Raw genomic sequence first — 23,595 nt, 5'->3', positions numbered from 1 at the left:
CTTTATCGACTCCTCGAGATCCCCTTTGTGTTGAAACCACTGCTTGTGGAGGCACCACTGGAGAGCCCTCATGTGCCAATGTGCATGAGTGACTAACAGAATGCAAGAAGCGAACAGACCGAGCAGACATAGGACCTTCAGGACTGGAACAGCCGCTCCTTTTTGAAACATTGGAATCAACGCCTGAATGTCCTGAATCCTCTGAGGCAGAAAGTAGGCCCGATTCAATGTTGTATCCAGTACTGTCCCTATGAACAGGAAGCGCTGAGAGGGCTCCAGGTGAGACTTAGGCATGTTTACCATAAAGCCCACATTGAACAACAACTGTGATGTTATTTGCAATTGATGCAGCACAAGCTCTGGGGACCCGGCTTTGATCAGTCAATCGTCCAGGTAAAGGAAAACAGATACTCCCTTCCTTCTAAGGTCTACTGCAACCAACGCCATCACCTTCGTGAAAACTCGAGGTGCGGAAGTAAGACTAAAAGGAAGGACTGCAAACTGGTAGTGTAGTGACCTTACCACAAACTGGAGATACTTCCTGTGCGACTTCAGAATGGGGATATGAAAATAAGCATCATGCAAGTCAACAGATGCCACCCAGTCTTCCTTGTTCAACACCAGAAGCACCTGTGCTAGGGTCAGCATTTTGAATTTCTTCTGTTTGAGGAACTAATTCAAAATCTGCAGGTCCAGGATAGGCCTCAATCGACCATCCTTCTTGGGAATTAGGAAGTACCTCCAATAGCAACTCTGACCCTTTTCCTGCTCTAGAACCAACTCTACTGTACTTTTTAACAAAATAACTTGCACTTCCTGCTGAAGCAACGGGAGATCAGGAGATGATCTTCCGTGCAAAACGAATGACAGGGAGGGATGGAAGGGGGAAACTCCCAAAAACATCAGTGGAAAAGCCAGACCTAAGCCAAGCATGCCTCCTGGTCGCTACCCAAGTGCCCATTGCCCTGGCAACTGAATCTGCTGTATCCAAACCAGAATGGATAACCTGCTTGGCCACAGCTTGAGTGTCCAACAGGAGTTCATCAAGCTGCCCCTGCACATCCTGAGGCAAGCTTGGCACCACGGCTCTTGCTGTGTCCATCAGGGAATGAATATACCTCCCCACCACACAGGTAGCATTGACAGACTTCAAGGCCATACTGCACAAGGAGAAACCCTTTTTACTGTTTGCTTCATTCACTTAGACTCCCTATCTGATGGAGTAGCAGAGAACGAACCAGGCTTGCACTACCAAACTCTCAGGTGTTGGATGCTGAGACAAAAATTGTGCATCCCCTGGACCAACTCTGTACCTCCTAGCCCCAGTTCAGGAAACCACTGTAGTCGTGACAGGTTTCCTCCAAATGTCTAGAATGGGCTCAGTAAGGGCATCATTAAAAGGGAGTAGGGGCTCCGAAGACGTAGAGGAAGGATGCAACACTTCAGTCAGGATGTTTGTCTTCACCTCTGATGCTGGTAAAGGAAGGTCCAAGAACTCAGCAGCCTTTCTTATCACGCTGTAGTAAGATGCTGCCTCCTCTGTGAGCTCGCCAGGGAATAAAAGATCCCACTCAGGGGATGTATCCAGGCCGACTTGCAGAGTCCAGGCCCTGAAATTCACCCATAGGCTCAGGAATCTCCTCTTCCTCCAACAGCTGCTGCTGATACTCCTGCTCCTCCAAGAGCCTTAAAGTCCTCCTTCTCGACCTCAGTCTGGCCTCCAACCACGGCGTCGACAGAGAATTAGCCGATGTCGATGACGCTGGTTTCGAAGCAGATGGACGCTCCGGCGGAGGAGAGGGTGGAGAAACACTGCATCCCGATCGGGACCCATCCGGCGCTGGCATCAACTCCATCGGCGCCGTCTGCAACATCATCTGGGGTGACGACATCATCGGCACCAAACCAGCACCTTCAGCTGGATTGAATGGTACAAACGGGGACTGCTTGTACCGCGCCAGCGAACCCAGCGTGAAAGCTAGTGGACCCGTGGGACCAGCCCGTGCATCAGCAGGGCCCATAGCTCTGTTGAAAATGCTAAATATAGCATTAAGGAATGCTGCTGGATCCGCTCCCGGAGTCGGGAAGGCAGGAAACCTCTGCTCGTCCTGAGGCGCTTGAACCGAATCCGAAGCTTATACCACTGACTCCTGACCATGAGTTGACACAGGAGAAAAGTGAACCGGAGGACTCGCCGGGGACTCGAAGACCTCTATCAACGACAGCACCGGAGAAGCCTGTGGACTCTGAGGCAGAAGAGTGACCGTTGGACCTACCTCCCATGCCGGACGGTGCCATCTTGGAGGGGACTGAGACCGATCCCTGGAAGAACAGCGTTGAGAATCGTGCCATCGCCGCTTTTTATGCGACTTCGAGGACTTATGTGAAGAAGAGTCCCTCGCCTTAGATCTTCGATGACCCTTATGCCTCCTCTTAGCTTTTGCCAAGAAGAGCTTAGCCACTCTCTCCTTCAAGGCCTTTGGGTTCATCCACTAGCAGGACACGCACCCCTCCACGTCATGGTCCGAGCTTAGGCACCACAAGCAGTCCTCATGGGGATCTGTAATCGACATGCAACCCCTGCACTCATGACAAGGCTTAAAGGCCGATGTTTTTGGTGGAGACATTGTAACTCAACAACAACTCCTTCAAAACAGTAACTGTTCCAGAGCCAGAAAAAAACTGTTTGCGTCGAAGACGTGGAAAATAGGGAACTGACGTCAGCACGCCAGTGAGGACTTCTGATTGCCACAATGACGTCAGACAGTCGCATGCAGAGCCGGGCAATTGTGAGGTCCTCGTCGACGTGGAGAGCTAGGAAGAAAATTTCCGTAGAATGCTGACGCATTGGGAGAATTCATAAGGTAAGGAATCCACAGGTAGTTGTATAAATCAGAAACTGCATCTTTCTTTTGTCTTAAAAAACTGAAAATGCTGGAATGAAGAATGCCACCAGCTCTGAAGGGTGAATGTGGTCCTATGGAGTGGAGTTTTGTCACTCTCACGAGAGGAGATTGTGATTCCAACAATGCCCAAAACTATCAGAAAGAGCTTGAGCTGCTGCAAAGGATTAAAAAATACTTGATGTTTGCTGGTCCAAAAAGAATCCTGCTTAATGGAGATTCTCTAAACTCAGATGAACACTGCCACTGGTATAAAATGGTGGTACACTTATCCTCCAGCTGCACAGGTTTCATTGGGTATTTACTTCTATTAGCACAGCTGGGTAAACGAGGATCTTTTTAAAGGATAAAGAAGCTGTGTTTAGGGAAGAGAGGGGATAAGAGGGGACAAAGGGAGAGAGTAGAAGAGACAAGACATGAGGAGTTTGGCCTCTGCCATACAATCGAAGATTTAATGTTGTGTTTACTCGACTGGAGTGAAGCAAAGTTATAGAATCTCAACGGCTAGGGGAAATACCTGGGCCAGAATGAGCATTTAGAATTTTTCAAGTCGCAGAAATTGGCTTTTACCTCTGCAGAGCTAAAAGGACAGTCTTCATTTCATACTGTAGGAAAGGGAATTGCAGTCGAGGCATCTGGGTGCTGTGCAAACTAACTTGATATCCTGCAAGCCCAGAAGTCGCTGAGCACTGAAGAGAAAAGTTGCTGAGTCCACCTGCTGTTGGTTAGGGCCGTCAGACAGCAAAGGCTAAACAGCAGGGAAGTTTATGGTTGGAAACCAAGCACAGAAACATTTAAAACAAGTTGAGTTTTGATAAATTAGTTTAGCTAATAAAATTCAGCAAACGTTTTAAGATAATCTAAGCAGGTAATGAGCTTTTGAATGCAAAATCACACTTAGCCGAGGAAGAGGTCAGTGAATAACATTCTGAAAAACACTTGCACATTTTCATCAAGGAGCAGCCGAATTGTAATGAAATATTTGTATTGCAAAAACAAGACATTCAGCAACTAATTAAGCTCAGGAGAGGGGCCCTTTTCCATGTTCCTCAGTTTTTTCTAAATAGTTACCAAATGTCTCGGTCAAGTGCATCAACAATCTGGAATCGTGCAAAGTGAAGTCCCAATCGTCACACATCATAATAAAATATAATTTGCATCACTAACCTTTACCTTATCATTTTGGTGTGACTGGACAAAACATCGGGTAAACAGTCGAATTATTGCTAATATATTTGAAGAGCCATCCGTTTCCAGAAGCGCATTTCTAAATAAGAAAAAGTTATACATTAAAAAAAAAAACACTTTCATATTCAGCCAATCAAGAAGCTTCAAGTTAAAGACCGAAGGTTACTTAAAGTTACAGCCTCAGCAGAGTACTATACAGAGAAAGCAGCAACGCCGAGAACAGATGAATGGTCAACACTGGTTACCAGAATGGGCATAGAGCCTCCAATCAAGCTGTAACCATTCACGTTTAGACCTGGAAAATAGGATTGTCAATACAGCGGCATGGTTACTATTAAACAAAGTTGTAGCAAAACGGTTCCCCCAGACTCTTCTATATGGATAAAATGGACAGAGATACATGGTTCAACATTACTCGCACACGCAAAGCTAATTTACGTGTACAATCAGAACTACATGTTGTTTTAGCTTTGAATGTGTTTACTACAAGGGCCACAGCTTAAGATGCCACTTCCTACTTTCAAGGGTAGCCCACACACACCCCTTCTATAGCCAGAGTTTAAAAAGGTGATGGACATTTGCAACGTGGGCCACACAGCTCTACCAGGAAGCTATGTTCATAAACATGGCCCCGCATTGAGGATATCAATTGTAAGCTACGCCGCATCACCCAGCATGAACACAGGTGATGTTCAGGGGCAGAGCGCACCCCATACAATTAAATACAATGACCCCTTATTTAGTTGCAAAGTTCTCCGCAGGCGTTTGAAAACCCTTAACGCAGATGTATTAATTGCAATGAAGATTTCCTACGGGCATGTAATGGCACCAGTGTTGCTGGAACAACTGGGAGGGCACTGCCGCCAACGACACACCACTGACTTCAAAGGGATTGTGAAAATCCCAAGCATCACACAAAGTAAATGTATTCAGCAGGACAGTAGTAAGGGTAAAGTATGCAGCTGGAGGTGAATTTTGTAAAATTTTGTAATATATTTTCAAATATATTAATATAGCATGTTAGCGCAGTATAATTCACAGACACCACATGTTCCACTGAAATTGCCATTACATTTGCGCAGATGTACAGTTTTTTACTGATAGGAACGCAGGAGTGTAGCTTGGTCAGTGTGATAGGGGGTATGTGAGCATCCGATTTACCAACAATCATGGTGGGACATTTTGATAAAACTTATGTGAGAAGCAGGACCTGGGGGGCTAAGGGGTAGTGGAAATAAAGAGGAGTGTGGATTGTTAGGGGTACTTAAAAGGCAATACTTTTCAAACTCACCAATATTTTTTAAGGTCCTCATAGACAAGAGAGAATGTGTGTGTTTTTGTTAGTGTGGGCAAGTAAAAATCACAGGTGAAATCCGAAAGACAGTTCACACTACCTGAATGAAAGAACCTGTACCCAACTATTTACGAGAGAATACATTTTTCAGGGGGATGTATCACCCCAAAACTCCCCCACCCCCTGCCCCTGTAGAAACTCACAAACGAAAAAGTGTTGAAATTGGCTATCAGGAGAAAAGTATTCCTTGATTTATTCTGATCCTATTGAAACCTTTCTTTCAACAGGATCAGAATAAACTATTTAAAATTCTAATAATTTTTAGAATTTCAAATAAATGTGATTCACTTGTGTTTTCTGAACGGCTGATATAGTCTGGTCTGAAACAATTGTACAGTTCATTTACAGGTATTTCAATTTGATTGTGTTAGAGAAAATGACATCTACCGCCCCCCCCCGCAAGACTGCGACATAGTTCACATTACAAAATCATCTTGCTTTGCAGTTAGAGAGAGTAACAACAATTTTCACGTAAAAAAAAATGAACAGCGAACTGCTAGAAAATTTTGCCTGACGTTTGACCTCTGTCTTAGAAGCAAAGCAAATTTTACTAGATAAAAACAATTCAAAAGGCATCTTTATTGCTCATCCACTTTCTGAACTCCAGCAAGGTTATTTTGGTAGTGCTGCAGCACCCCTGTTTCTAGCACCAATAAATGGCACAGTGAATCACTTAAATTTGCTTGTACCTCTTTCCTTGCAATCAAGCAGATAATGAACTACATGATGGATATTTCTGTTAGCAGTGATGCTTCCAACCATGGGAATATTAAATTGTCAACATTTGCTAAGATACTTCATTTTCACTTCTGGTGTGACCTACATATGAATGCATGTGCGCTGTACAAGGTCAAAGACAAGCAAAGTCAACAAATATTATGAGAGGTAGCTGGTTTGTGGACTATAAATGCATTGTGATGTATTGTTCTTTAAAAAACAAAAAATGCGTCTTCAACTCTTTTCTAAATGGAGCAGCATTAGGGCGGTCCTGATGGATATGAGCATGTTGTTCCAGATACTACTAGATGCCAGACGGAAAAGGTGTGCTGCCTTGCTTTTAATTTTTTACACTCTTTAGTCTGCAATTTGAAGGTGTTCTGAGAACCACCAGAAATGTTATGCTTTTCTGCAAGATAAGCAGGGGTGCTGGCTGTTACAATTCTAATTTGTGCAGCTGTTTTTTTCGGTTGGTTGAATTCTGTCTTTATCTTGTCACGTTTGCTGTGATCCAAAGACAGAGGTCAAATGTCATACTATGTCTTATGACAAATTGTTGCTTATTCTTTTAACATGGAGATTGGTGTTTACAAACTTTGCAGTCAGAGAAATAAAAGTAAAGTGAACTATGTGACAATCTTGCTGGGGTACAAGGAGTGTGGAAGGAAAGGCTGTAGTTCTTTAGCACACAATAAAATGTAAATATCTTTAATGAACTGTACATGTTGAACAGTTAGGAAAGAAGAAATTAAGCACATATTTTTGTAATTTTTAAGTGTGAAGGAAACAAAGATTTTCATAGGATCAAAACAAACAAAGACTCTTTACTAGGTGATGCACAAATGATAAAAAGTCACTGAAACCTGATTTCCACACATTATCATGTGTTTGCAATATAGTTTTATCAGTAAAACTATATGTCTGTGCAAATTTACTGGCCATTTCAATGGAAAACGTGTTGTCTGTAAATGGCAGTGCACTGCTATACAATGCATAGTTACATTAAAAGAGCCACCCCTGTTATGTCCATTGAAGCTAGGTGAGTCGCAAAAGTTTGTCATTCTCAAAGGCTGGCTGGATTCAAACGTCTTTAGACCATTGCTCCTGCAGGTCAGTATACAGGTTGGGCAGCTCCTCACAGCCTCACATTGCAAAAGCGGTGGAAAATAGATTTGAAAGATTCCTTAAGTCTTAAAGTTGTATTTTCATTTTTAACATAGTGTAAAATCAGTTAATTCTTCTGCTTAATGAAAGGTGTCTGTTTTCTTTGCCTCTAGGGGCAAAACGGATATTGATTTAGTCTGGCTAATGTCGGGCTGCATTAGCATTTTTATGGATAATTCCCTGATAGTTTAATACCACTTCACTGCTGGTATTTATATTCCTCCTTATTAGACTTTCCAAAGGTAAGAGCTTTCCGAGGCTTGTGTTTTTCTGGTGATACGGTGCAGTTTAAGGCATTCCCTCTACCACAATAGGTCCATGGCATTCAGCTATGATCCCAATGTTTCAACCTCCGTTCTGGATACTGGTGCAAGTGGCTCTGGGGCTTTTTGGCATTGTGGCCTTCTGCATTCTGCTAGTCGACTATGTCATGTGGAACCTGAAGTTTTAGTAGGCCGAGCCCCACGGGAACCTATTAGACTCCACGCAGGTTTAAGAGAAGTCTGCGAAAGACCTACACTGGTGGCTCAACCGCAATTACACCAGAGGCACACCCCTCTGCCTGCTCTACCCAGAACTGACAATAGTGACAGATGTGTCACTGCTGTGTTGGGGAGGTCATATGAGAGTGATGGAGATCAGAGGACTCTGGTCACATGTGAAAACCTGTTTATACATCAACCTGTTGGGAGTTGTGGGCCAGTCACGTGGCGATGAAGGCCTTCCTACCGTTCACCAAAGAGATGCTGGTTCAGGTTCTCATGGGCAACATCAGTGCCATGTGATATTGCAACAAGCAGGACCGGGCACAGTCTTGGTCCTGTGCCAGGAGACGCTTTGCCTCTGGAATTGGGTGAAGCGACGGGATTTCCCTAGTCATGAACCACCTGGCAAAATCTTTAAATGCCATTAGCTCAGCTGATGGTGCCTGGGGGATCACAAATGATGGTTACACTCTAAGGTGGCACAAGGCATCTTCCAACAATGGAAAGAACCCTAGCTGGTGCTCTTACACAGAGACCGTTCAAACGTTTTGCGCTGGAGTTTCCCATAAAACTTTCTCTCAGGTTTTCGGATAGAATGAAGCACAGGTGTCCTGTATCCCTTTCCACCACCACCTCTGTTGCCCAAGTTCTGAAGATCAGAAATGACCCAAGTGATCCTACTGGCTCTGGATTGTGTAAGTAAAGTGTGATACCTGCAATATCTGGTGATGAGCATCTGTCCTCCAATCAGGATACTGCTTCAGCAATGCAGGGTTCTGTACCCAACTAAGCCCAATCTGCAACTGCATGCATGGAAATTGAGCAACAGCATTTGATCTTCCTCCCTAAGTTGTTGCTGTCATCCTGGCTGCCAGGTGTGCTTTTTCTATGTTCATCTATGTCAGACACTGGGACAGGTCTCTAGCTTGGTGTGGCCCCTGCAATACTGATCCATTGCAGGGCCACTGTTAGATGACCTATTATTTGTTTTAGTCTCTGGCCCAGCAACTAATTGAATTGGACACTGTTAACGGTTATTTGTCTACCTTGTTTAGCATTCTTATGTTTACTGGACCAAGCATCCCTGTTCAAATCATCCATTATGATGAGATTTTTGAAAGGTTTGACTCATTTGTTTGCTCCAAAACCATCTGTGATGCCTCAGTGGGATTTTAATTTGGTTCTCACTCTCCTCATGTGCATGTCATGTGAGCCCTTTCACAGTTGTCCTTTGAGTCTCCTGACTTTGAAGACTGTGTTTCTGGTTGCAGTGACATTGGCTCATCGTATGAACAAACTCCAAGCTCTCTCCGTGCATCTACCTCATACCACTTTGTTTCCAAAGTGATACTCTGGACCAAGGCAGCCTATTTGCCTAGAATTGTTCAGAATTTTCATGTTTGACAATCCATCCCTCTTTCAGCGTTCTTCCTTATAGATTGCAATACGATGAACTCTCCAATATGGCCGCCTTACAATGCGTTGTGACGTTACCGGTCACATGACATTTAGCATCAAATGAAACTGTTTGGACTGTGACGTCCCTTTCAAAGGATGCCTGCTCGAAGTTTTCTCCAGCAATCCAAACATGTAATGCCAGCTCCAATTCACCCAAATTCACAGGGCAACAAGTGAAAAATCCATAGAGGAGGCTGAAATCAAAGATCCAAATGCCAGAAAACAGATCCTGTAAGAAGCGGTAAACCGAAGGTCAAATTCACCGCACTCTCCAGAGTTCACCATGAAATCAAGGAAACTGCACATAATTGGGTGTGCTCCTGCCAAGCAAAAGCAACTCGTCGCCAGATGTAAAGATGAGAAATGATAGTACGCTGAAACAGGAAGGTTCCTTTTTCTTCAAAGTTTATTACAAGTTTACAGGCGCCCATAGGAGTGCATCCTTGTCCTGTGCTTTCTGTCTGCAACTGCCGGAGCAGCAGCATTCAGAACTCTCAGAGTAAGTGAGCAGTCACAGGCCATATACTGAACAACAAGATTATAGTGTGCATAGCTGCACAGACAATAAAACATAACAATTCCATAACAAGTGCAAGTGTGACATTGACAAGTAATAAAGAAAGGACTAACCCTAGGTGTACCTCATCACAGTGAGGTACCATTTTTACTGGGAGACTTAGGAGAATGCTGGGCGGAAGGAAGTTTGTGGCTCTGTGCAGATTCCAGAACTTTCCATCACAGAAATGTGAGAAAAATATTTTTTTTTCATCAAAGTCTGAGGTTTGCAAGGGATTCTGGGTAACACAACCTGGTGAAAGCAACACAAGTCACTTCATCCTGGATTCCCCTAGTTTTAAAAAATGCACAGGTTTGTTAGGTTTTCCTAGATGCCAACTGAGCTAGGGCACAAAAACCACAGCTACCCACTCTGCAAAAAAAAAAAGGGTCAGTTTTGCGTGCTAAAATTGAATGCATTCAAGTTACATTTTGGGCCGTTTCCTGTCCTCAGCACTAGGCCTACCCATACAGGTGAGGTACCATTATTATTGGTAGACTTAAGAGAACACAGAATAGTAGAATAACTGTTATTACCAATTGTATTTTTCTGTATTTGCACCTTCTACATGTAAGACAATGTGTAAGAAATAAGTTATTTTGAGAAGTCCCTTCTAATTCACGTGCTAGTATGAGTCTAGCAGATGTAGCAGTATATAGCTTTTATGAATCGGCCATCGTGATGAAAAATTACAAATGAAAAAGTTGTCATAAATGTCTGTTTATTCTGCTAATTTTCAATATTTTTTAATTTCAACATTTGGTTTCTTTAAGAAAATCTTGAAGGATCTACACAAATAACCCCTTGCTGAATTCAGAATTTTGTCTAGTTTCAGAACTGTATAGCTTTCCGGGAACCATCATGGGTTTCACACCCGTTTCTACCACAATCTTGAAGGAGGTTGAAAGCATAAAAAATAGGAAAAATGGGCTATCTCCCAGTAAAACGCCAAGCCTGTGTTAGAAAATGTGGTTTTCTGACTCATGTCTGCCTGTTCCTGGAGGCTGGGAATATGGTGATTTTAGCAACACAAACCTTTCGTTGATGCAATTTGCAGGCAAAAAAATCCATACACTTTCTTCTACAGCACATTTTTTTTGCAATTGCTCTATTTTGGCTAATTTCTCGGGCCCCTCCAATGGAATCCACAAATCCTGGGCACCTTTAGAATCTCCAGGATGTTGGGCAAAAAGGGACAGAAATTTGGCTTGGCTAGGTGGATAGCTTAAGTAAATAAAAAGTTATAAAGGCCTAAATGCAAACTACTCCAAACAGTCAAGGGGGCGTTGGGGAGGCCTAGCAGTGAAAGGGTTAAAGAAGTATACCCACAGAAAAGGGAATATTAAAATGCTCTGTGTGAAGAAATTTGAAATAGGAGGATAAAAATGTAATTGGTATCCTTATCTTGAACTGTAGGAGCAGTGCAAGTGCAGCATAAGGGATCTAGTATGGACAATTAGAAGTCCCAGTTGAAGCAGTGGTAAACGCCAACAAAAGAAAGCATGGACTTGGAACAAAAAGGACAAAATGATTTGCTGAATTGTAGCATATCTCTTTGTCTTTTATAAAATAAAATTAAACTTTTGAAACACTCCAACCTTTCGATTAAAATAAAAATGTATATTTTTGCCAATATTTTAGGCTGTGAATTAAATAAAATATGGCAAAATTTCTGCATCTGATGTACACTTGTTTCTGTATTTTAGTGTACTGTTGAGTTTCAAATCATATGCCCTCATTATGAACATGGCGGTCCGTTCGGCTCCGGTGGCGGTCGAAACTGCCAACAGAGGAGCGGGCCGGACTGCCAAATAATGATCCACACGCATCCCGCGCACCACCCACCACCAGGAAAGGAGTCCTGCTGACGACGGCAGAGTCTGCCCACAGGCTGTCGGAAAGGCCCAACCCACCCATCAAATTATGAACCACCATTCCGCCGCCAGCTCCGGGGAGGGAGCCCCCGCCACACAAAGCCAGGCAGAAATTAAACAAATAGAAGGAAACACTCACCGGAGTTCCTTAAAACGTGCAACGGTAGCCATGGACAGAAAGCTGCTGATCATGCCAGCCTTGCTCCTTGCCATGTACCTACACGACCGGAAGGAGGGAAGAGGGGGGTGGGGCTGGGGTGGTGCATGCATTGCAGATGTGTTGTATATGGGGTAATTGTAGATGACTTACCCAAGTCCATTCCTCCAGTGAGTCCAGTAGTCCCTCTGGGTGCAGGATGGCGAGTACCTTCTCCTCCCAGTCGGTGTAGTTGGGTGGTGTTGGTGGTGGTCCTCCCCCAGTCTTCTGCACTGCGATGTGGTGCCTGGATGCCATGCCACGGACCTTCCCCCGCAGGTCACTCCATCTCTTGCGGATGTTGTCCATGGTGCGTGGATGGTGTCCCACTGCATTCACCCTGTTGACGATGGTCTGCCACAGCTCCAATTTCTGCATGACGGGTGTGTGCTGCACCTCAGACCCAAATATTGGTGGCTCCACCTTCAGGATCTCATCCACCATGGTCCTTAGCTCCCTTTCGGTGAAGTGTGGATTTTTTTTTTGGGGGGGGTGTGATGGTGAGGGTGGTGGATGGCGTTGGGACTGGGGACGGGGTATGGATGCTCCTGTGTGGGTCGATATGCGTGTCCTGTATGCTGGCGTTCGCTGTCTGGCTCTGGTGCTCTCCGTCTTCTTGTCCTGGTTTCATTGCAAGGGATTGTGGGGTGTGTCTGGGGGTGTTTTATGGGGTTCTGGATGTGTGTCAGGTGTGTGGGTGATAGTCCTAGCCAATATGTGCACTTGTTGCTGTTGATTCCACTTGCCGCCCGTGGCGGTCGCAGCCGCCAATGGTCGTCCGGCCTCCACTGTCCACCGAGGTGATTTGTGCATCATTATTTCGAGGGCAGGATGTGGGTGTGCTTGGCGGTGGCAGAGTGGGGCAGGCTGGGAATCCCGCCGACAGGGTCCTTGCGGGAGTGGTGGTCTGGGATTTTTTGGCGGGTTGGGTTTTTCAAATCATTATATGGCGGGTTTCCATTCGCCACCACCGGCGGGATTCTGTTCACCGCCGACACGGCGGTCAGCGGTCTTTCCCGCCATGTTAATAATGACCGTCATAGTTTAGTTGAGCATCCCCAATGTCCAGTAGTGAATCAGACACTCTGAGAGAATTAGTGTTAATATAATACAAGCTTTATAAATATACATGAAATTCATAAACAAATGTCATGCAATACTGACATAGCAATAAATGACTTGATACCAAAGTAGTAAATTAAGCAATACATTCTCTTGAACTCACCATGATCACTAAAATATTAGTTTGAAAATTGTTATTAATGCCATACTGCTTGAATCATCAACTTGATTGACAGTATCAGAAAATACAGACATTGCATGACAAAATACAATTTTGTTTATAAATAAGCTCAATAAACCCAAAGAAGCTTGCCGTTTTCACGAAAAAGGCATATTTTTGCCTCAGTTATAAAAGTGTTTAATCTTTTTGTTTATACCATTTGGTCCCCAAATATCATCTTGTAATTTTCAGCAAGCACTCAAATTTACTACTATCCAATACTTCCATTCACTCCCATTCACAATTATCAGAAGAGGTGGCCATCATAATGGCATGGATTTTCACTATCATTATGCAATGGATAGCCAGAATTTGCGACAAATGCATAGATAGTAAAAAGATCTCAAAGAATGTTCAGAATACGCAGAAATGGGACTTTTTGAGGCAGAGATATACAGAATGTTGCAAAGAAGGGCCACAATATACATTAGAAGGCCTCTATAATACTGAAGATAGCTAGGATGAGTCACTATTACGCAAGCATAGCCCTAACCTCATCACAAATGTGGACAAATATGTACTAATGGGCAACTGTTAAGCGGGGATAACTAGAAAGTCACCAAGAATGTCCTCAAAATGTCCAGTATAGGTTCCATTAACCTAGAGAGTACCCCAGTCTTAATCCCGCCAAATGCACACTTGAACACACATATGCACACATACTTTCACTCCTACAAAGACATGTACGCATACATGGAAGAACACAAACACATAGGCTCTTCCATTTGGGGGCTTCTACGGGTCCCCGCTGTGACCCATGGCTTGCCCTTTGTGACCCCTGGTGCTGTCTTTGCATCCCCTGGCCTCACAGGTCGCAAACGTAATGCCAAGATCACACGGGCTCTGACTTCCTCATTTTCTGCCCATTTCAAGGTGAATATTATTGTTTCATTCACTATTAAAGTAATAAAAAGTGAAGCACTAGTAGCTGAGCTAAGTAAAAAACAATGTTTTTAACGTCAATCAGTCAATTAGTACTTGTTAAGCGCGATAATTGCCCCAGGGGGTGTATGCTGTGTGCTTGCTTTTAGGAGGCAATGTTTAAGAGAGAGCCTCTGTATGTGTGAGGATGTGTATAAATGAAAATGAGTGAGCGTCAGTGACACGTAATAAGTGGGAATGAGACTAAGGGCCTCTTTACGAGTTTGGCGGTACCAGGAACACCATGTTGGCAGCGGCGGTCGTACCGCCAACGGGCTGGCGGAGAAGACTGCCAAATTATGACCATGGCGTTCTCCTTCTGGATGACATACCTGTCTGGAGCCGCCATGGAACCTTGAACTGCATGTCCTCTCACTGCGCCTTATCGCACAATGACTCTGGAACCAGCAATGGCATCAACAACAACCGTGAGTACACACACCTACCTTAAACTGTAGCGAAAACCCAAAGTACACACGCACACAACTTAAACATCCGGGTTGGCAGGCAACAGCGTAACACACATGTAACCACTCACCCATAAGCGCGCACACACACACGCACACCCATACTACACACACCACAGCCAACACACACGTACAATACACACACCAACCCGCAGACACAAAACACAGGCACAGCCCAACACAACAATATGCAACACCACCGATTCCCACAACTACACCACAACACCAAAAAAGCTTCGGCAAGCTAACACATTACACACCTCCAAATGACACTACATACATACAACAAGTAACAACACCTGACTACCAATATACACAATTACACGGCCATACAACGAAGCATACATCATACCACGCTAACACAACACACAACGCTTCTGACATACCCATCACCACACACGCACACACAGCAACCACACAAGGGAACACAACACCATCATTACACATGTCAACACAATCAATAGACAAATTATCAACATACATGCATGTTCCAAACACAAACATATTCCTACATACAATATACAGCCATCATAGCGGGACAAATGGCAGGGCCACACCTGCTGCCCAGACACAACAGCTATCACAACCAACATTCACACACACGTCACACACACAAACCAAAGCAGCCAAAAACAAAAGAGCCATGTGGAAAGAAAGGCAGGACAAGTAGGTTACCATCGAACCAACAACTGGTTGGCCCAGATATATTATACAAAGAGGAGGCCATTGGGCAGTCCAAAGTGCTAAAGGCACAAATGGCACTTCTGTGTGCTCCTACATGACTCCTGACTGCTACATGACCTCAACAGGGGAGGGGCATCAAGGGGGCAGGCAGGCACCTCAGGGATTATGGCAGGGGGGCAAGATGGAGGGTTTGGGCTTGGGAGGTGGTCTTTGGGCTTGGTCTTGGGAGGAGGGGACTTAGGGCGAGCTTTGGGGGAGAGCTGGGAACACTTGGGAGGGGTTGACTGCTTGGCAGGGGCATGGGTACAAGCAGTGGGCACAGGGGAGGTCTTTGAGGTGGAAGGTCTGGACTTGGGAAGGGACACAAACCATTTGGGGGTATCACGGAGTGGGAGAGGATTAGGGAACAGGGAAAACTCAGAGAGGAAATGCTTCTTAGACACATGGGGTGGTCATGGCAAAAAGGTTTGGGCGTGGAGGTAGAGGGAGTGGTTGTAGGATGTGACTTGGTGGATGCCTTTGGTGCATGTGCGTGCGAGGAATGTTTGTGGGTGCTGGGTGTCTGTTGGGTGGGTGAGTGTAGGTGTTTATGTGTCTTGGGAGGAGGGGGGAGGAGGTGCTGGGAGATGCCATGCTGGATGGGTCATTCTGTTGGTGAGGTGTCTGCATGTATGGAAGATGTGCTGCATGTGGGTGTGTCAGTGGTTGTGGTGTCTGCAGATGTGGTGACTGAGGTGGGTGTCTACGGGTCTGATATTGTGCTGACAGTGGGTAAGACAGGAGTTGTGGCTGGATCAGTGAATGTTGCTGTGGTGGCTACAGGTGTGTCTTGTGTAGTGTCTGTGAGGGTAGTGGTGGTGGGGGAGTCTGTGCAGGTAGTGGATGTTGGTGCATCTGCAGGTGGTTATTGTTTGGGTGCATGCTGGCAGATTGGTCTTGTGGTGCTTGTGTTTGTCTGCGCTACCCTTGGATGTTGAGCTGGATGCATGCTTGTCTGTCTGTGTGCTTTGGCTGGATTTGGGAAGAGGGTTTTAGGTTTGGGAAGAGGTAGGTTGAGGGGGGACGGTAGACAAAGGGTAACTGGCTGCCGTCAGTGTGGAGGCCAGAGCCTGAAAAGCTCTCTGTAGGCCAGCCAGTGCACAGTGAATCCCCTCCAGGAATGCATTGCTCTGCTGGACTTGAGCTGCCAGTCCTTGGATGGCATTCAAGATGGTCGACTGACCCACAGAGATCGACCTCTGGAGGTCAATAGCCTCCTAACTGAGGGCAGCAGGGCTGACTGGGGCAGAAGCAGAGGTGCCTGCGTCAAAGGAGATGCCCACACTCTTGGGTGAGCTGCCACGGGCAACTGGGCTGGGAGCTACAGGGAGGGCAGTGGTAGTAAGGGGGGAGGCAGATAAAGAAGGTGCTGGGGTGGTCTCAGGAGGGTCCGCCACCGCCAGGGAGTGTCCACTGGAGGAGGATTCTGAAGATGATTTGGAAGATCCAATCTCCCCCGTGCCACTCCCCACGCCCTCTGTGCCACTGGGTCCCTCGCTGTTGCTGGTAGCAGCGCTCCGCGTCCCGTGGCCTGCACCATCCCCACTCACATGTGCCCCTTCTCCTTTGCCTGACGATGCATAGAGAGAAAGATAGGGCGAGAGAGGGTTAACATATACCTCGCATACACACATGTAAACATACACATATGTGAGAATACATATCCTGGCTAGGCTATCTCAGGTGCCAATACACATTTCCTACATCATGTCACAACATGTCACTACTACCCACCTGTGTATGCCAACCCTGACACCTGCATCTAAATCCTTAGTAGTTCAGCACGACTGGAATCATCCACATGATCACCACCAAAGCCATGTTGGCATGCACATCATGCCCTGGATGAAGTACAAATGACTGCCTGATTTCACATCATACCTCTCCATACTCCTATCACGTATTGGAAGAGCAGCTGACTGAACAAAACACATCAGGCCTGTATAGTTACAACAGCTGATCAGTCCATGTCCTTTGTTAAATATCCATGACAGTGAAGACTACTCCACTCACACATCACAAAGCATCTTCCTGTCACATTACATGGCTGACCTTTCACTGTACAGTAATGCCAAGATATATCTAATAACTAGTTAAAGTTATGAATAAATGACTTCATAACATAATAACAACACCCTCACTCAAACCATTCCAGAATTGTGAATACCTGTATTTAAGCCAGGATAACACACATCTCAGACGGTAAATACACGTAAGCATTATGCACACATGGACCAACACCAGTGCATTTGCACTGGCAACACACCCCAATACTACATTGGGCAGCCTCAGGAGAGAAAATGTAACATTTATTTCACATCAACATCTCATAAGTCATACAATACCCAATCCTGTCCTAATCACCCACTTCAGCTAGGCCAAGGATAGCAGACATTGTCCCACTCCATCAGATGTGCCCCCAAGTAATCATTGAGACATGATATAGACAGCAAATAAGCTATGTTGCACTGTAACTGCTAGGGCATTGGCATACATGGCATTTACATTACATATTGACAATGACGAGGTCTGCCTAGGCACTTACCACTTCTAGTACTATCCCACTGGGTTCAAGGTTTCATCCCCACAAGTCTAGCACTTATAAATGCATGATGATAGCAATCAGACCAAATCATACATACATTTCAAATTATCCTACTTTAGCAACCTTCACATACCCTATAGAGAGCAGATGACCAATATATGGGGATACAACTATGAAGCCATAGTCCAATCCTATACATGCCAGATCTGTGGCAGAAATGTAATGGCTGCCTCACATGGAGTCAATACCATTATCAGTACTTGATGTATATAGTCCCTGTGATAAAACGAGAGTCACACAGTTGCTTACACAGGTGTGCTATACAGATGAGAGTGGACTGATACCTTAGAGCCACAAATGGTCAAATGCAGATGGATGGAGCAGGTCATACTCAATGAGTAGGGTGATACACAAGCTCACATCCACAGAAAAGGCAGGATGGAGTCAGACATGTGCCCATGTCATTAGACCATCTCCACAATGCAGATATGGAGATGTCTTCACATGGGAGATGTACATCCACTGAAAGAAAACCATCAAAACACATCTACAACTAAAACTCAGGCTGGGTGGTTACTAACCATTCCCACTAGTCTACATACATTTTGTAATGACTACATTGTCACATAAGCTACAGTGAGACAGCTAATCCGATACAACCCGAGCCAAGTCTCAGGATACCGTCAGTACTCACACCCTTGAACTGCTGTGCTGCCCTCAATCCACCTCAGGGTAGGCCACTGCCAGAATGTGGGCCATTAGAGTTTCATGGTCCTACAGGCACCCCTCCCTCGTTGGGAGGACATCCCCAGCTGGGCCTCCGCGGTCTTCCGGGCCCAGCGTCTAAGGTACCCACCGCTTGCAACAATGGGTGCTCTGCCGGCCGTGGATCCCCAGGGATGGATGACACAGACAAAAGTAGAAAGTCATGTACACTGGCACGATACTAACAGGAGTGGCCTATACACATTCAATAAACCAAGTGCGTACACATACCCATCCTCTCTGCTCACACGCCTTCACTTTATGCCCTCTGCATGCATAGGCTCCCTGAAGGGTACACTTGCCCGATTCACCGTCACATGCAACCCCTATCACACATGACTATGGCATTGGATTCACCTGCTCCTCTGGTGCCCCATAAAGCTGCCCATACAGGGGTAGGACGTCCTCCAAAAGCTTCTCCAGCTCTTCCGGGGTGAAGGCTGGGCACTATCACCTGAAGGAGATGACATGATGGCTCCCAGAGACAGTACACAGCAGCTGAGGTCGTGGAGGTCTTGCTAGCAACAGTGTAGGAGTCAAGTGTGAAAGCCTGTAGAAAATGGCAGTCACGGCTGCCACGTACAGGACCGTCATCGCCAGCGGTCATCACCATTGGCCCCAGTCCACCACAGGCAGCAATATTAACCAATGACAAGTAGCACGACAGTTGAGACCGTCTGCCGCCATGACAACATACTCCGGCGGACTTAGATCACTTCCAACTGTCCAGGGCAGCAGAACAGGCGGCTGCCATTTTGTGCACATATAATGCATTGATGTACCAAAATAAGTGTGCCATACACATATTCGCCCAAATTGCGGAGGAAACCTATGCTGTGCCATCATGGTAATGCAAAGAAATGTGACATGCATGACACAGTGATATGATGCAGCAGTATATCTGATGATGAGCATGTTTAGATAAGCAGAGGCTCAGAGGCACATAGCCGATGGCACTATATTGGAATATTCTTTTGATCAGTGCAGGACAGCTCAGTCTGCCACATATGGTACATTACACATGTGATTTGTGTCCTATACGACTTACATGTACAGTAATGTGCTGCAAGGATGGTACCCAAAGCACTTCAGCATTGCTGTAATAGTATATGTCAGCAGTGGCACGCATGTCCTACAGTGTTAGGTGTGTGCTATTTTTACATGTTCTGCTTATGTGTCAAATGCTTTTCTCAATGTACATTCTCTTCTCCCTACCTAGATATCCTGCAATGAGGAGACTGAGACAACCACCTGTGTACCGTCCACTAGTTGACCTGGCAACCAAGGAGGACAGGCATGTCATCCAGACCTAGACCTATCATCTGAATCATCAGACCTCATGGATCTATGTACACAGTTGGAGCCAGATCTCTTACCAGCCATATGCAATCCCTATTGCATCCCTCCTACGGTACAAGTCCTGTCAGTGCTACACTTTCTTGCCAGAACCTCCTTTCAGAATATAGTGGGCTTGACCACAGGGATGTCTCAGCCAATGTTCAGACTTGTGTTCAAGGATGTTCTGTGTGCATTGTTGAAACACCTAGAAAGCTACATCAGGTTCCCCCAACGTGCAGATTTGGCCTATGTGAAGGCAGACTTTCATGATATGGGACACATCCCTCATGGGATAGGGGCCATTGATGGCATCCATATAGCCCTGGTCCCTCTAAGTGCCAATGAACAGGTGCAGAGGAACAGGAAGAAGTAAACTCCATAAATGTTTAGGTGGTGTGTCTGGCACACCAGTACATCTCACAAGTCACAGCCAAGTTTCCAGGATCTGTGAATGGCTCTTACATTTTGAGGAACAGCAATGTCCCACAAATGATGGCACCACTACACATAGAAAGGACCTGGCTCCTTGGTATGTATGCATATGAAAGTGTATCACTGTTATGGCACCTGTCATCACATTTTAACCTGGTGCTGCACCTGTAATTTCACTGGTCCTACATTTTTTAATACAGGTGACTCTGGCTATCCTAATCTTCCCTGGCTGTTGACACCAGTGAGGTACTCTGCCACGGAAGGAGAACTCCATTTCAAAGAGGCCCACGGGAGGACGAGGCGTGTAATCGTAAGAACATTTGGCCTCCTGAAGGCCAGATTCAGGTGCCTGGACTTATCTGGATGGAGGTTCCTTCCGATAGTCGCCCCAAAAGGTATGCTAGATAATAGTAGCCTGCTGCATGCTCCACAATCTTGCCCTGAGGTATCAGATACCATTGCTAGCTGATGAGGGTGAGGCAGCTGGACCAGTGGCTAGGAATGCTGGCATGACAAGTGATGAGGAGGCAGAGGAGGAAGATGAAGCTGACTCTAGGACTGAGCTCATCAATCAGTACTTCCAGTGACATACAGGTATGTTGAGTTTGGGTTTGCAAGTGTTGTATATCCACATGAATTGCTAACAATAGTCCTCTTGAGTTGTCTCATAAGTGAGGGTGTATTGTGGTCCTATCCCTATGTGTGTGTTGGAGGAGCTGACTGATTGAATGTAAGGTGCACAGTAAAAGTGTCTCACCTCTAACAAGTGTACTCACTGCGGATTCCTGCACTCACATCGGCAATGTACAGATCAGTATTGATCTAAGTTTGCTGCATTCTCCTGTTCTCATGTCTTTCCACCCACTGACTGGTATTTTAATCTGTGCCTCTGCTACCTATAGCTTGAGGCATTCATAGTCATTAGCCATTTGTAAATGATTACAGAATTGAGGGTTGTACATGACACATGGCAGCTAAAGTGATATGTGAAGAATAATCTGTGACTGGTGATGTATAGGTAATATCTGGGGGCCTCTGATTAGGAGGTGTTCTACACTGGGCACGACAGCTATGAGCTGCATATGTGCTTTGTGTGGCTCCATGCCTTCCATCTTGATGGTACTCTCTGTCATTTTCTTTTTGGACGTTGGAATACTGACTGCACTCTTGTGTGGCCCTGGATTTGTGACTCTCTGACGTCTGTGCTGGAACATATACATTGTACTGTATCTCCTGCTGAGGATGCCTCCCTCTGCTGTCCATTACACTGCCTGTTGGATGTAGGGGGACACAACCAGCTCACAATTAGCAATCATGACATTTGTTGATGTTTTAATGAAGACATATATACAGTAGCTGTGTTCCATGGTGTTTACTGTGCATATAATGAATTTGTGACTAAACAATTATGGTGCATACACTGTCCAACAGATGATGAGTGAGGTCATGGTAGATGGAATCATCAGAGTAGGTGGTACAGCTGTTGGCTGCACAGGTCCAGTGTCCACATGCAAATGAGAAGATGGAGTAATGTCATTGAACAGTCAACAGGGTGTCTCAGTGGCACACAAGGGAGACAAATCAGGTGAGGCTCACTTCCTGGCAGTGGGATGAGTATTGGCATCTGCTCCAGCGTGATGTCTGGATGGACGTCCACGTCTGCCGGGGTGGGGGGTGTTCTTCAGCTACAGAGGGGGAGTGTCTAAGGGCTGTGGTTCCCCTGGCAGGACCTCCATTCCACTAGCTGCCGCTGATTTGGTTGGCACAGATGTTAGGCTGCTAGCGGAGGAGCCTGCTGGTGGGTGGAGAAAGCACACAGGGTGGTGTTGATGTCCCTCAGCACCCCTGTAATGGAGGCCCTGGTGGCTTTGTGGGCCTGCTACTGCTGCATGACCTCCTGGTGGTATCCCCTCTGCAGCCTTGGCACATCCTGTCCTGGGATTGTCGGTACACTCCCAGGACTTGGGAGATGGTTTCCTGGTCAATGCAGTCCCTTGGGGCCCCCATCCTCTGGTCACAGCTTCCCTTCTACACACCCTTCCCTCATGTGCCTGGGTCCCTGGCACGGTATGCCCACTACCAGTGTTTGCAGGACCTTCAATGTCTGGATTGTGAGGGGTCGACTAAGGTCCCTGTACTGTGGGGCACACAATAGTATGAACAGTCCTTGGGACACAGGTTTGGGGGGATTGATGTGGGCAGGGAGAGGCAGGGAGTCATAGACTGACCAGGTGTCCCAGATGGGCCAGGTAGGTCATCAGTGTCCAGACATCCAGATGTGTTGTCCTCACTGGGACCTTCATCCTGAGGAGGGCTCGCAGTCTCTGCTTTCCTCTCAATGGTTGCACTGGCAGAGGTATCTGTGGATGGAGTGAGAAATAGAGTTAAATACTGAACGTGTGTTTGGTTACCTCTTCTCTTTATCATATTCATATAGTGATTCCCAGCAATGACGGATGCTGTACAACATAACATTGGTGATAGATAGTGGTCTGTGACATGTGTACCATATTCCATTTAGGTTGGTGTCATTCAGGTTTAGTAACTTTGGCTCTGTGGATGGGTTGTGGTACTGTCTGATAGTTCACATGACTGTTCTGCACTGTTAGCTAGTGAGTATACAGGCTTGCTAGTTGTGAGAGGAAATGGCTGGACACTGCAGCATGGTGTCCCAGTGGGAGAAGGGTATATGAGTATGCAAGGTTAATTGTCCTGTCTTTACATGTGCATGGAGTCTACCATCTTACATTCCATACCATGGTGGTCAATTTCTCGGTTGTGGATCCTGACTAGTGGCCAATTGGATTTGTCACAGTGCTGTAGCTGTGTTTAGCCTTGTTTGGCATTGTGTTGTGCCATTACTTTGCTGTCATTGCCATGTAGTGGTCCTCAGTCGTACCATCTAGTTGGTATAGCTAGTTTAATAGTCATATATGCAAGAGATGTAATGTGCACATTGCAGGTTTTCACATAGATGGGCTAGTGCATTGTGGGAGTCATAGTGATAGCATTATCCAATGCTATTCATGCCTTTGCCAAGGGCAGCATGGAGGTGTGGCATGCAGGAGAGGGGCATTGGGTGTATAGGTGGGAGGTGTAGGGAGATATACAGTGGATTGGGGAGTATTTGGGTGGTGAGGAAGCATGCAGGACACAGGAATTGTGTGCCATGGTAGTTGTGGGTACTTACCAGAGTCCAGTCTGCCATGCTTTCCAGTCAGGCCATC

At 45.8% G+C, this 23,595-nt stretch overlaps 1 protein-coding gene across 2 annotated transcripts in view; it reads right to left on the bottom strand.

Annotated features, from left to right (window-relative positions):
- Positions 1-23,595, bottom strand: part of FANCC (FA complementation group C) — a 1,679,603-nt gene that overhangs the window by 433,369 nt on the left and 1,222,639 nt on the right. The window contains exon 10 of one of the 2 annotated variants that reach the window (XM_069227975.1): positions 4,077-4,170. In XM_069227975.1, the coding sequence (XP_069084076.1) occupies positions 4,077-4,170 (94 nt within the window). Of the gene's footprint in view, positions 1-4,070; positions 4,171-23,595 lie in introns of both variants that reach the window. The other variant, XM_069227967.1, reaches the window with a different exon arrangement.

This window comes from Pleurodeles waltl, chromosome 1_1, assembly GCF_031143425.1.
Source record: "Pleurodeles waltl isolate 20211129_DDA chromosome 1_1, aPleWal1.hap1.20221129, whole genome shotgun sequence".
NCBI classification, from domain to species: Eukaryota; Metazoa; Chordata; class Amphibia; order Caudata; family Salamandridae; genus Pleurodeles; species Pleurodeles waltl.
The sequence above is the reverse complement of the archived record's forward strand: the minus strand, read 5'-3'. Positions and strand labels throughout refer to the sequence as shown.